Here is a 14,859-nt window from a genome sequence, read left to right as displayed (position 1 = left end):
CATTTATTTCACAGAAAATGTGCAGATTTTTATGCTATAAATTGGGGTTACTTTTCGTTTTGGGTCATACTAACTGCCTGAATATCAGACAGAATAAGCTAATGCTTATATAGCCGAAAGGGGGACATGTTGTTGGGCACTTGCTTAATGACATAATGCAGCACAACGATACAAACCACGATTAAAGATGCATAGTAACATGTAACGGACACTACTAAAATAGAGACAGCCGTGAGAAATATGAAAGAGAACAGCGAATTCTTTTTTTAAATGACGATAATTTTTAATGCGTGGGTTCAAGTCTTAGGAACTTGATGCGTTACAATCAGCTTTTCTGTTGAACGTTTAGTTTCTTTGAAAGTTTTTATGAAGGGCATGGGTGTGTAGCCACTACGGTCGTATGAAAAAAAAAAAAGATTATGCTGTTCCCTTTCATATTGCTGACGACTATATGTCACAGGTGCTACTAACGACTTAATTTGTTAGAAGTTGTTAGGGAGCGCCTGTGACGTGTGTAGTTTATGCAACGCGCAGGCTTAGTATAAACCCCACAAGAAGTTTACGCACTAAACCAAGAATTAGGTTAAAGAAAGAACTGGCTGACACTTTGGTACATAGTGCAGCGCAGTGACACGACGACAATGAAAGACAGGCACACGTCAAAGGTGCTACTAACAACTTTCAACAAAAGAAGTCGTTAGTAGCGCCTGTGGCCTGTTTCTGTGTCACACACACCTGTGTCACACACACCTGTGTCACACACGTCACTCACACACACAGACGACACTAACAACATCTAACAAAAGAAGTCGCTAGTGGCCCCTGTAACATGTTTCTGTATGTGTCCCTCATCTAGTATAACTTTTTCGCTGCGCCGCGTTATGTCCCAAAGTGCTAGTCAGATATATCATACACGATTCTTAGTATGAGCTTTGTACTCGACCTGCCCGATGCCTTAACTACGTAAACTCGAATGATATTGGCAGCACTGTAATACATATTTTGCGTAGTACCCTCGCTCTTGCACCAGTAGATTGCTGTCAAAGCCAGACTATACTTGTGTATGCCTTGACCACATTCATAAAGTAAAAAAAAAAAATTGCAATGTAGGACTGATATTTTTAGGATGTCTTTCTTCTCTAAAACGATCCGTGACTGGAATAAATTGTCACATATCGTTTGCAATATATCTAATGATGCATTTTTATTTTCATTATAACTTGATTCGGTGGTGCATGCTTGTAGTTGTGTAATCTTGCTGAATGTGTCGTTTTCTTAGCTACATGTTAAGCTTTCTTTTTTATTTACTATTCGATTTACATGCGCTTACTCTTAGTGTTGTAACACCTTTTGTATTGTTTTGTACTCCCTTTGTTACCTTCCCACTGTAATGTCACACAGGCGCTATGGTTACCCTAAAAAAATAAAAATAAACAATAGCATGCGGTACAAATTCTTTGTGCACCATAGTTATGAGGCAAGAATTGACTCCCGCGGACACACACCACCATACCATGCACGTTTCTACCTGATTTCAAAGGAGCTGCTTTAAGATTTAAGGTAATACTTCAGGACGGTGCAGTGGACTTACACAAGTCACAGCAGACGGTCGAGCAGCCTTCGTAGCTAAGGCGAGCTTCCTGCGGACAGTCGGACTGCGGAAGACAGCCGTGGCCCCTGGAAACGCAGTCGTTGGCCTGGCTGGATGCTTCACGCGAATAAAGAGAGGCGAGATACGAGACTTTGAGTGAAAACACGAAATTGCGGAGGTGGATGATTTCATGTGTGATTTATGAAATGGACACATAGTAGCAAAATGAGGATGGGAGACCTATTGAGGACGGCGGATGCTACGATACCCGGTGCAAATGTGTCAATTATATGCTCCCCCACGCCATCCTTGTCCTTTTACACCGTTTCCACATTTTCAGAATTGAAGGTGCGATGTGCCGTTACTGGGTACCCGGTTCCCAAACGCACTAAATAAGCTCCCCCCCCCCCCCCTTCAAAAAAAAAAAAAAAAAAAAATTCCGCGCACATTGGCGAGTGTGGAGACGCAATAAGGCACTTCAGGCTGTTGTTGCTTTTTTTGTGTGTGTGTGTGTTTTATACCACCAACGTCTTCGTGTGTACACATCTTATGCACTACAGCGCTTCCACTTCGATGTTTGCAGTACCCTGGGTTGATGACCAATCTTCTTATCACTACAATACGCATATGCGCGGAAATAGGATAGCTAACTGATTATACATAGTTTGCACGTGACGTCATATCCGCCGCCTGCCCCGACCGTCCGCCATCGCTAGGCACCTCGCTACTAGCCGCTGGCCCGCTGCGTTTGTGTTCGGCGTTCGTTTCTACGTGTTAGCGCCGCGTGTTTGCTTTCGTGAAAGCTTTGCGATGGCAAAAGTCAGGAGCCCTGAATTTTGCCCTTTCTACAGGACGAGCTTGTAGGGCCGACGCGGGCTCGCTACAAAGGTCGGAATGTGCGACGGCGTGGACCCAAAGTAGCTGCACGTTGGCGTGGATAACACACCCGGCCACGACGTACATGGATATTATTAATTATCTTGTCCCGCCCACGAGCTACGTCACGCTGAACGAAATAAAGGCTTACAAATAGCTGAAGGCGCACAATTACTTCACGAGCGGTTGGACGAGGAAGGTTGCAGCGAAGCGCCTGTCGTCGGGTCTTACCATCGTCCTCGGCGAGGTGAGTCAATGAAAGCATATGTTTCTTGGCGTGCGGCAGAGAAGACTATCTCAGTATTTTTTGTGCTGCTTCATTCAGGCAAAGCTTTCTTGCCACAATGGTTCACCTATATGCACTTTTTCCCCAAGCTTCAAAACATGTGTTCGTTTCTTTCTGCGAGTTTTGGTTTAGAGTTAGGTGCATGTCCGTGCATGTGAATTTTGTTGCGTTAAATAGAAGTAGCCCACTATATTGAAAGCATGTAGACATTCAAATATTGCTTAGCATATCGCTAAGCGAAGCACACATACCCAGAAATGACGATGCGAAGCAGTTTGTAGGCCGTTAAAGAAAACAAAAACAAAATTGGGGTTTTCCGTGCTAAAACCACGATCTAATTGTGAAACACGTGGCAGTGGAGGGTTCCGGGATAATTTTGACCGCCCAGAGTTCTTTAACGTGCACTACAACACAAGTACACGGGCGTCTTTCAGAGCGGTAAAGGCGACTATGCGTGTGGGAGCGGGTGGTCACCAACCAGTACGGGGCTTTCGCTGCCGCCCTTTTACGATCATGCGTGATGTGCAGTGTTTTGACGTGTTATATACTCGCCCGAAACAAAGTGACGACACGCACGTTGTTCAGGTCCTTCCGATTTATCCGGGAAAGCCACAAGCACCGACGTTTCTCCGACAGCATTCTTGTGCGTTCGCACTGCCATGTTATTACGTTTGGTGTGGACCTACGCCCGGTTCTGCGTAGCTCGGCTTCGCGGCAGTGGTACCTCCTGTGCGGCAACCGAAAATCGCGCAGATTGGCATGATCACGACGCGAGAAGGAACTTCGGATCAACAACGCGTCAGCGCGCGCGCAGCCTGCCCCAGCACGCTTCCGCAGGCCCGCAGGTGCCTAAAGATGGCGGACAGGCTCGCGGACCGGTGCGGAAGTGACGCACGTGCAAACTATGTATTGGCGGAAGCCATCATGATAAAAACTGTTTGTAAAATTTTCGTATCATGCATGATCGTATTTACGATCATGAGGAGCTTCTCAGGACCTTCATTAAAGTTCTTCGTCTGTCTGTCTGTCTGTCATGCCTAATAACGATCGAAGGATCCACGCACTGTACTATTGTTACTTAGAGTGGCGAGGTGACGGTGACAAGAACTTTTATTGGTCCTGAGAAACTGGCCAGGGGGAGCCGAAGGCTCCCTCAGGTGAAGTCCGTGGCTCCGCCCACGACGGCATCGGGAGGCGAAATCCCGTTGCGATGTCGTGGGCCCTCTGGACTGACTGGAGTTGGATGTGGTAGTTGCGAGGTGTGCACATTTTTTTCCAGACGAATGCCTGCAGAGGCCAGAATTCTAGCGTGGCCGTGTACTGGCTTCCGTCTGGAAGAACCGCTGCTCTAATATGAATAACAATAGTTCTGTACTGCCCTAACGTTTCAAGCGACCTTGGTGATGTCGCGAATTGCCTCGTTCTATCTGTCTTTCTCTTGCACACGCGCGCGCACACCCTGTATACGACGTCGCCCAGTTATCGGTTTCCGCTGTCTACGCGTCGTCAGTGCCATCATGTATGTCACACCACCGCGTCTCAATTAATTTTTATTTCGCTTGTATACTTGTACTTTCGTAATTCAGGACGTCCTTGGCGTGTTATCGTGTTTCTGCACACCGCACAGCGCATGAAACATGCCTCATCTAGGCCTAGAAGTAGTAGGAGGATCACATTCACAAGAAGTTGCTTCATAACCAGTTCACTACAGATCTCTCTTTCGGCGTGGTTTCTGCGAAAGACCGGAAAGAAAGAAAGACCGGAAATAAATAAATAAATAAATAAATAAATAAATAAATAAATAAAGAAAGAAAGAAAGAAAGAAAGAAAGAAAGAAAGAAAGAAAGAAAGAAAGAAAGAAAGAAAGAAAGAAAGAAAGAAAGAAAGAAAGAAAGAAAGAAAGAAAGAAAGAAAGGAGTTGAGATATAGTATAGCGCACGATGGCGTTTCGGAACCGCAGCAGGCGCCATTCTCCGCACTCACGAATGACGGCGTCACAATCTTGGTTAAAACACGTTGGCGGGCTAGTTGGTTAGAATCCATGGTAGAATGTGTAAGCGCGACTGAACGAGGACGTAGGAAGAAACAGACACACTGTGTGTGTCTTGCTTTCTATACGTCCTCGTTCTGTCGCGCTTACACATTCTACGATGGTCACAATCTTACTGGATGAAAATGCAAGCAACTGTTTTAGCATATTGGTGCTTATTTTACTTTATAGGCTACATCTTTGAGATGGTGCTTTAGAGTTGACTTTCCTTACGGCAAGAAGCGTAAAGAGTTATTAGGCGGGATTGGGGTTACAGCTTGAAAGCAGCCCTATGACAAGATTACACCAGGATAAGCGCTGAGTGTCAACTGGCTTGGTTTATTTGTGAAAGCCCGCGACAAAGCCAAGAAAAAGCAGAAACAAAGCTTAAAAAGTCAAAAGTCTCTCAATAGCCTGCCCCGATTGCAAGCGTTCCTTCAGCGGGTTCGCTAGCGCTGCTACGAAGTTTCATTTTCTTTCGGATTGGCTCCCAGTCAACATAAGCACATGGCGGCCAGACGTTGCTTTGCAGGCAACGCTCTAGTAGATCGTTAGCCAAGCTGCTACGTCGTTCGGTCGCCGGAGTTATGACGGCACACATAAAACGGCACACATATTTTAGGAAAAGAAGAAGTCAGTCTGACATACAGGGTGTTTCATTTTAGCTGCACCAAATTTTGAAAAATTGCCTGTGGCAGATAGCACAATTATAACCGTTGATCTAAAATACTGGATGAGGCGGCCATTACTTCCCCGAGAAATCAAAACGCCTAATTGAATAATTACCATAATTACGGTAATTAACTTTTTAAATAATTATTTTACGGCACATCTTTCAATCTACGAATTATAGCCGCTGAGTTCGCAAGGCGTATCCACTTAGAACGAATTCGCAGGACTGAACCAGTTTCGAGATATTTTCAAGGTGTCCGGCGAAATGCATGGGCGTTACAGTTAAATTTGTGCTTCAATGCATAAAACAGTGTTTTCCTCAAAAAGTTAACTGGAACGCCCATGTATTTCGTCGGACACTTTGAAAATTCATATCTCGAAACTGTTCTAGTCCTGAGAATTAGTTCCAAATGGATACGCCTGGCGAACTCAGCGGCTATAATTCGTAGATTTAAAGATGTGCCGTAAAATAATTAGTTTAAAAGTTCATTAGCGTAATTATGTTAATTATTCAATTAGGCGTTTTCATTTCTCGTGGAAGTAATGGCCGCTTCATCGAGTAGTTTAGATCAACGATTATAATTGTGCTATCTGCCACAGGCAATCTTTAAAAATTTGGTGCAGCTAAAATGAAACACCCTGTATATGAGAACGAAGAAGGGACTGAAAGAGATCAGTCACTTTACTCCGCCGCGACACCAATCGGACTGAAGCGAGTGCATGACCGAGAGACTGACGCCTTGATCCGAGACGACCCAGACATGGCTGTACACATTTACGAAGCGCTGTGCTGCGAAACGTCGAAGATATATGAGCACGTTATCCAAGGTTTACGCTCTCTGCGATATGGGCCGGCTGGAACATGGCGGTGAACGTCGAAACAACGTCGCGCCTCATTTTGGCTGGCACGCTTGTAAACGAGACAGCGCTGTGTGCCGAATAGATCACGCCCGTAAGAGGAAAAAAAGTGGGGAAAGAAGTCCTCCACATTTTTTTCTTAAGCGCATGCGTGTCCGTGGCTCGACGCCGCCGATCATGGCAAAAAAACAAGTCACGCGAACGGCTGGACAGCGAAACAGTGAAGAATGGCCAATCTGCGATAGGCGAACATGACTTTCGAACAGGAACACGTGCCATCTACAGTTGATTACGTAACACATGCAGCCTCGTGAAGAGCCTCGGGAAGTCACAGTTTAAGCGCCAAGGCCAGCGTAGCGCATCACTGCCTTTCTTTTCTTTTTTCACGGATAATAACTTCTGGGGTTTTACGTGCCAAAATCGCGATATAATTATGAGGCACGCCATGGTGCCTCGGGTACGGGGGTTACCACGCCCGTCCAGCAAAACTGTTACGGATGATTGCGTATTTATTCACAGATGAATGCTAGCAAAGATGATTGATCGGGAAGACAGCCGTTGAAATGCTGCCGCTTGCCTCAGGGACCGTCGTCATCGTCCTATTCAACCTCTTTTTCTCGTCGCGTTGCAATACATTCACCTTCTGTACACAAAACACTTACAGAACGCAAGTGTCTGTACAAGCTCTCTGAAAACCAGAATTGGGTGCCGCCGTCGCAAGTCGGATAGTAACGCTCCAGCATGTCATCGTAGGCCTTGAGGAAGTATGAGCACTTCAACGGCGTGCTACACGCGTTGTAGAAAATCGCGTTCACGCTTGTTTAATATCGTACGCTCAGAGATCGATGTCCTTCTTGCTGTAAGGGGACAAAAAAATTGCGGCACAACCCACCTCACGATCGACAACTCGACGGTAATGCGTTAGCATTGAATGAATACAGCGACACAACGTCTATTGTCACCGTCGTAACTAGTTATATACTATCGACCAAAAAAGTTTACGGACCAAGGGATCTGACAGAAAGCTGAATATCTCCGCAGCCTCAAAACGCAGCCTGGTATTCCCATTTCCAGCCTCTACTGGTATATGCGAACAACTTTGCGATGTACGGTTTTACTGGCTACTTTTAAAGGCTGCTCGGATATTTAGCCTTTTCTGAGATCCCGTGGTCCGTAAACTTTTTTTGGTCGATAGTACGTATGAGTCTTTTTCTTTCTGGGGTTTTACGTGCCAAAACCAGTTCTGATTATGAGGCACGCCGTAGTGGAGGGCTCCAGATTAATTTTGACCACCTGGGGTTCTTTAACGTGCACTACAACGCAAGCACACGGGCGTTTTTGCATTTCGCCTCCATCGAAATGCGGCCGCGTCGCGGCCGGGATTCGATCCCGCGATCTCGTGCTCAGCAGCGCAACGCCTTATTAGCCGACTAATCACCGCGGCGAGTATGTACGTATGATGCGTGCACTGCATCGGGACCCCTCTTTCGCGCTTTGGATGGATGGGTGGATGGATGGATGAGGCTGAACCCTTTAAATCGGGCGGTGGCATACGCCACCTAGCCGTGACTGTTAACATATTTTGTACTTTGTGGTGGGTGAGATTTCACCGCTGCCTTGATTTTATCCACCAATCAGATAATCTCTGTTTGGTTATTTCTACCCGCTTAAAGTTCACTGTCCCTAAACCCCAATGCTTTGAAAAAATCAGCCCCGTTGCCTTGCACTGTAGGGTTAAGCCCTTTACAGAAAAGTATGAGGTGTTCAGCCGTTTCCTCTTCTTCTCCACACGCACAGCACAACGTGTCTATAACTTGGTACTTGCCTCGGTACATCTTAGTCCGCAATACTCCCGTCCTGGCTTCAAACAACAGCTTCCCCTAGAATTATCGTAGATATTTTCTTTGGCAATTTCTTGCTTGAAAGTTCGGTATGTTCCCAGTGCTGATTTCGTCTGCATCCCTGTATTCCACAGACCCCTCTCTGTTTCTTTTCTTAACCGCTGTTTCCTGGTTTGCACCCCTCCTGCAGTCCAAATATTTGATTGACAATTTTCTGGTCAGCTTCCTCCATTTTGTGTCAAGCTCGGCGCCATGTAGCGCCGCCGCCGCAAAGCCTGCGCGTGGCATCCGAACTGAACGGCGCACCGCGGTGTGGACGAACCAGGACGAACGCCGAGTAAAACGCGGCTCCTCTCACTCACGCGTCTTTCATAGGGTGCCTCGATGCCAGCGGCGCTGGGCATCGAGGCACCCTAAGGCACCCTAGTCTTTCTGGACACGTGGCGCCATCTAGCGGCGCTGCCAAGAAGACTGGCCTCCGAGACGACAAGCGTGGCGCGCCAAGTGTTCTGCGAACGCTTGCCGCTCACTCAGTGGTACATTCTCCGCGACCCAAGTTGGCGAGACGTTCATTGAAGAGCGGCACATGTATTCATGGCGCAGCTAGCTAAAGCACTGGCGTGAAAGGCGTTCACTGAAAAGCGGCACCTACCCAGTGCATTTGTGGCATGCGTCGGCTAATGCGTCGGCCGGGTTTCTGTCCGTGAGAAATATTCGTGACGTGGGTTCGATTCTGTTCAGCATCGGATAAATTTAGGGGATCTTTTTGTCATTATAGAACTGCACATTCCCATTGGCTCATACCTAGTTACCCAATTTGGCACCAAAGGCGTTCACTGAAGACCAGCCGAGTGCTCCAAGTCGGCGTCAAAGTGTTTCTTCGAACAGTCCCGCATCTACACATGTCGGCGCGAAAGAGATTCGTTTTAAGAGCGGCCCGTATGTACACACTGGCACATACTCAGTGGCCCAAGTTGATCCGGTTTAGAACCCTCAGCAAAGCCGCCCGATGCGCTAACCATGAGACCACGGACTACCTAGTGACACAGGCAGGCGGGAAAACGGTACATAGCACCCGGAAAGTGCATCGAGTACCCCAAGAATGTTAACGCATTACTAATAAAATAAAGCTATGGTCTTCTCCTTTGCAGCACGGGTTCCGACTCCCGGCCGGTGCGGTCGCGTTCCTGTCGGGACAGGACGTGTAAACGCTTGTGTAATCGTAGAACACAAGGAAGACTTTTGGACATTGGGCCTGATAGATAGATAGATAGATAGATAGATAGATAGATAGATAGATAGATAGATAGATAGATAGATAGATAGATAGATAGATAGATAGATAGATAGATAGATAGATAGATAGATAGATAGATAGATAGATAGATAGATAGATAGATAGATAGATAGATAGATAGATAGATAGATAGATAGATAGATAGATAGATAGATAGATAGATAGAATCGATGTTCAAATGTGTGGCAATGGTGACGCAAATTCTGCTACAGCTTTTAACGGAAAGTTGGCCGAGGACCTTAACAAATTCTTTGCGGAAAACACCAACTCAGTATATAGCACGACGCATAATTGACAGAACAACGTGAAAAAACTAACCTCGTAGCAGGGCAAAGCAGACGAAGACGACGAAAAACGGTGCTGCTGCCATGGCTGCCAGGAGTGGATCGTCGGCTGGCTTCGAGTCAGAGCGGTCGCTTTTGAATGCTCGTCACGATCGCGCGCGGCGCGCTTTTCTTCCCCCTTTCGACGGGATGTGCCGACCACGTGCTGTCGAGGGGCGAGCGAAAGTTGTTTTGTTTCCGCGCGTGGCGGCGACTTGGAAAGGAAAAATCGCGCAACCGTCGAAGCCGTGGCCTCCGTCGCCGCCTCCCTTACCCTTGCGCCATATTTCTTTTTTTCTTTTTTTCCTTCCGGCCTCGCGGAGGACAGCTGCCTTCGTGATACACAAGCGCACCCTTGTGCAGTTTATGATCAGGGTGTTGCGGCGGCGGTTGCAAGTGAACCGTGACGGGCTGCGATTTGAAGATGAATACAAGTTTGTAATGTGTGAACTGCAACAGAATGCTAACAACTTCGGCTGCTTGGTGCGTGATGAAGGTACATCGAATAATAGCGCGAAAGACAAGACAGACAGAAGGAAACGGGCGAAGTCTTGTGAGATAATATATATATATACATATACTAAAGGTAAGGTTTCGCATTAAACGCGAATGAGGAAAGTGAGCGTTCGCTAGTCCAGCAAACAGCTGCTGTAGCGCAGCTGGCAGTTGCAATAAGCGACGAAACTTTGGCGCCCGTGGAGCGGCATCACAGCGGTTGTTGCGTTTTGTAATAACGTCAAATATGGAGGCGGGAGGAAACAAGTGCAATTAGTGGCACGGCGCTCTTTTTGTTATACAACCGTGACACAGTGCACGCGGTGCAGACTTATACATCAGACAACGAGTTGTTATGGGAGCTGGAAGGAAGCTCGTCGCGGTTTGATCGAGGGCGCGTTCGCTGAATGGATGTCTGAATCGGTGGCGACAGCGCTTCGACGACCGCCAGCGTGGCCTCGAGAAGAGTCGAAGCAGTCGTTGTAGGAACAGCAGGAAAACAGCGCTAAGGACAGGACGTTAGGAGAGTGACAAACAAGTGCGGCATCGTTGTCCTTAACACTGTTCTCCCCGCTGTCGTATAGTCGCGAACCAACCAGCTCGCATAAGAAGCATCGTGGTTAATAGCCAGCGCCGCACCGACGATCACACAGCGCTCGCGCCCATGTTTGACAGTATAATGAGGCACATCGCGGAGTCAGAACTGCGAGGCCTACTGGGGCGCTCGAAACGATACCCTGACCCATAGGCGGCGCTTGTGAACGATCGCGCTGCTGATCGGGCGACGGCAGCAGAAGCTCTCAGAAGCTCGTTTTGAGTACAGACGGGCTAAGACTCTAGTATTTCGAGCCCGGTCGTTCATGGTATATAAAGTGTCTGGTCGCACGTATTGCAGAATATTCAGCGCCCCAGTACAAACGGGGACAAGAACATACACACGAATAAGAGCGCGATTATATTTGAGGCCCCTTCGTTGAAGCTGGCAGACTGTTCTTGCAAATGCGCAGGCCATTTCTAGACAACAAGTTACACGTTTCTGACTAAAGAAAGGGATAATCACGGGATCCCCTAATAAGATCCGGGACAACGTTGGGGCAATTACGCTGACACATGCTGCAGCGGGCCCTGCCCTCGCTGCAGAGCAAGGAGGGAAAAATTCAAAGTACTTAAGAAATTTTCTTAAGCTCAATTCTTGGCTGGGTAGTTCGTCGCACATATTGTAGAATATTCATATTTAGACATTGATATTTGAATATATGTTAAGAATATTCAGGTACACAAAACTTGAAAGCCACCGTGGTTGCTCAGTATATCTATGGTGTTGGGCTGCTGCGCACGAGGTCGTGGGATCGAATCCCGGCCACGGCGGCCGCATTTCGATGGGGCGAAATGCGAAAACACCCGTGTACTTAGATTTAGGTGCACTTTAAAGAACCCCAGGTGGTCCAAATTTCCGGAGTCCCCCAATACTGCGTGCCTCATAATCAGATCGCGGTTTTGGCACGTAAAAACCCCACAATTTAATTTTTAGCAAAGCTTGATACCCGCCGCGGTGGCTCAGTCAGCTAAGGCGTTGCGCTGCTGAGCACGAGATCGCGGTATCGAAACCCGGCCGCATTTCGATGGAGGCGAAATGCAAAAACGCCCGTGTGCTTGCGTTGTAGAGCACGTTAAAGAACCCCAGGTGGTCAAAATTAATCCGGAGCCCTCCACTACGGCGTACCTCATAATCAGAACTGGTTTTGGCACGTAAAACCCCAGAAAGAAGAAGACAAAACTTGACACTCGTCTTCTATTGATTCCTGTTCTCGTCTGTTTATCGTCACTGAATATTCTAGCATAAGTAACTTCTGCTCTACATTGTTACCGATTGTAATTGTGCCCAGCCTGTTTGGAGGCCTACTTAATATCCAGGCCGCAGTGTGAAGCAGTGCAGATATGCCTGAAAATTACCGAGAGAAAATATTCAGGAAAGCTAGGTTGCCGCGTAACGCTTCACGTATATGACAAGCATATTGACACGATATCGTGGCGGTGCAAAATAAGACACTGCCAAAGGCGTGAGCTAGCTCTTTATTTGGCGCTCTTGTACCCAGAAAAACAAGTAACAGTCAGAGCACAACGATAGCGGTGAGCACGACCATCGGTCTTCGAAAATCTGACCTGCGGGTCAAATTCGTGGGCTATTACCTATACTCATTGTAGATTTCAGCGTAATCACTTGCGCTCGCGGAAGTTCTAGAATGCACACAGCTATTTCCATCGCGCACACAATCTGATTAGGCAAGTTTTTTTGCTATAATATCGGCTACAACAGTTGAGAAAGTTCCGATATGAAGGCGCGTCTTGCGCCGAGCGATAATTTTGTAACACTTGTTAGATGGTGAAAAATGGCCCCCGGGAGAAGATAAACGATGCACATTAGAAAATCGACTGCCGCCCTATGCAAGTGGTAATTTTTAATGACAGTATCATTACTCATTAGATTGATTTTATTGATAGGAAAGACAGAGAGGTCGACCTGAGCTAGTGTGCTCTACTAGTCTGCTACTCTGTACTGGGGAAGAGGGAAGGGGAGGGAAAGTACTGTGGTGGATGATGATGAATAGAGGTGCTTATGTACATTAGACGGTGGCCCGACTAGAGCCGCTCGTCTAGCTTCGTGTCCTGCAGAAACTTAAACAGCGCTTTAGTTGCCCGCATTGAAGTTGCAGTGTCAGACTATGGGCCGAGGATAGCGTCCTCCGAAAGCCTGCCAACGCTGGCTAGGGAACCTTCCAACGTCATTCGCTCCATCATATATGCTGGCCAATCACACAATATGTGCTCCAGCGTTTCAGGTGGTGTCTGGCAGCGTTCACAATCAGGGCTGTTCGACTGGCCGATGAGGTGTGCGTATAGCGACGGGTGAAAGCAACGCCCAGCCGAAGTCTGTGTAGCAATGACGCTTTGCTCGGCGTAACCTTCGGGGCCAAACAGAATTTACCGTCTGGATAGATCACATGTAGGCGTCTATGGATGTTGTCAGCATGGGCTCTGTATGCCTTCGTAAGGCCCTGCATGAATGCCTTGATCATTGAGTTGGTGTCAGGTCGCGAGTATGCAATCCGTACTTCATCAGAGGAAGAGAATGTCGATCTTGCCTCACTGTCAGCGAGTTCATTGCCAATCACACCACAATGACTGGGCACCCATTGAAAAGTGATCACGTGGCCACCTAGCTCGGCACTGTGATGAAGTTCAGCGATTTCTAGCACGAGCAGGTAATATGGTCCTTTCTTTAAAAAGCATTTTAGCGCCTGTAGCGCTGATTTGGCATCGCAGAACACCGTCCGTTTATGAAGTGTCTGCGTTCTCATAAAACGAACAGCCTCCCGTATTGCCGAAAGTTCCGCAGCCGTAGATGTCGATTTGTGGTCCAATTGAAATCGCCTACTAATTCCAAGTGGCGGGATAACAAATGCTGCCGTTGTGGCAGATGGTGCTGCCGTTGTGGCAGATGGTGTGATCGAACCATCGGTATATACTTGTACAGTCCCACTATACAAAGTAAATATATGGAACAGGGTGAGCTGCTTCAAGCCAATGGTAGAAACGTGGGATTTCTCCGTAATTCCAGGAATTTGAAGCCTCAATAGTGGTCTCGGTAATGTCCCGGGAGGTGCCTCGGGGATGTTGGTGGCCTGGAACCTTGCAGGTATAATGCTTGCGTGGCATGCAATTACTTTAGAAAAAGCATAGTCAAGGTTGGTTCTCGGAAGTGTTGACAGAGGATGGTGTGAGCGTCTGGTCAGCAGGCGAAGATAGGTTCGCACAGGCTCACACGACCTGTAAACGTCGATTGGGCGAGCCCGTGCTTAATGACAGTAAGTGCCTGATATGATGTGCCTAAAAACAATGTAATAGTCAAACATGGCTGACGACCCCGACTTCTATAACCTTGAATCAGCGCCCCGTGCGTGGTTGTTTGATTGTTTAATAAAGCTCCGGGTATGCTGTATAATGGCACTTGCAGAAACCAAATGCACAACCTACATTTGTCCATGCGTTAGAAAGCTTACATACCTAACTTATGTAAAAGTGTGCGAGCGTCTTATATGGTCTAATTTTGCAACCGTGCACGCTCCCTATTCGCAGTGCACCCGTTTCGTTTGCAGAGGGTGTTTGGGCAATAGGGTAGTGAAATTATCCCCTACTGGTGGGGCCCGAGACTGGCGCCCGCTGCACTCGTGGATGGCTGGGGCTCCTGCGCTTGTCTCAAGCCCTTGCGGCTTCCTACGGAGACGGACGCGTTCCGCCGCGGTCAAAGGGGTCTGTCTTGCTGCGCAAGTCTCATCACGCCATTTCTGGACCCCCCGTGTCTAACTCAGGGGAGCCGTAGCTGAGCAGGAATGAAATTTCTGCAGCAAATTGCACGCTAGTGGGACTCCTGATGTGCCCCAGTTTCAGTTTGATCAATTATACCCTATATTGCTGAGCGGTCTCTCTCCAACGTGACCACTCCCGCTCGGATGCGCAAACGTACGGCCGAGCCATACGTCCCTCTCAACGCCGCGTGCGAGGTTACATTTAGATCCAATTGCGCCATGCG

General features: G+C 47.7%; 2 protein-coding genes across 4 annotated transcripts in view; both read right to left on the bottom strand.

Moving 5' to 3' along the window:
* LOC125946460 (uncharacterized) overlaps window positions 1–14,859 on the bottom strand; it is a 187,386-nt gene that overhangs the window by 85,126 nt on the left and 87,401 nt on the right. The gene's annotated exons all lie outside the window — the stretch shown is intronic.
* Window positions 1–14,859, bottom strand: part of LOC119456513 (carboxypeptidase inhibitor-like) — an 88,825-nt gene that overhangs the window by 2,149 nt on the left and 71,817 nt on the right. Inside the window, exons 1-2 of one of the 2 annotated variants that reach the window (XM_049669922.1) lie at window positions 9,769–9,933; window positions 1,592–1,708 (exon numbers count right to left, since the gene is read on the bottom strand). In XM_049669922.1, coding sequence (XP_049525879.1) covers window positions 1,592–1,708; window positions 9,769–9,820 — 169 coding nt within the window. In that variant the 5' untranslated portion in view covers window positions 9,821–9,933. Of the gene's footprint in view, window positions 1–1,591; window positions 1,709–9,768; window positions 9,934–14,859 lie in introns of those variants that run through there. The other variant, XM_049669923.1, reaches the window with a different exon arrangement.

This window comes from Dermacentor silvarum, chromosome 6 (assembly GCF_013339745.2).
Source record: "Dermacentor silvarum isolate Dsil-2018 chromosome 6, BIME_Dsil_1.4, whole genome shotgun sequence".
Lineage (NCBI taxonomy): Eukaryota > Metazoa > Arthropoda > Arachnida > Ixodida > Ixodidae > Dermacentor > Dermacentor silvarum.
The sequence above is the reverse complement of the archived record's forward strand: the minus strand, read 5'-3'. Positions and strand labels throughout refer to the sequence as shown.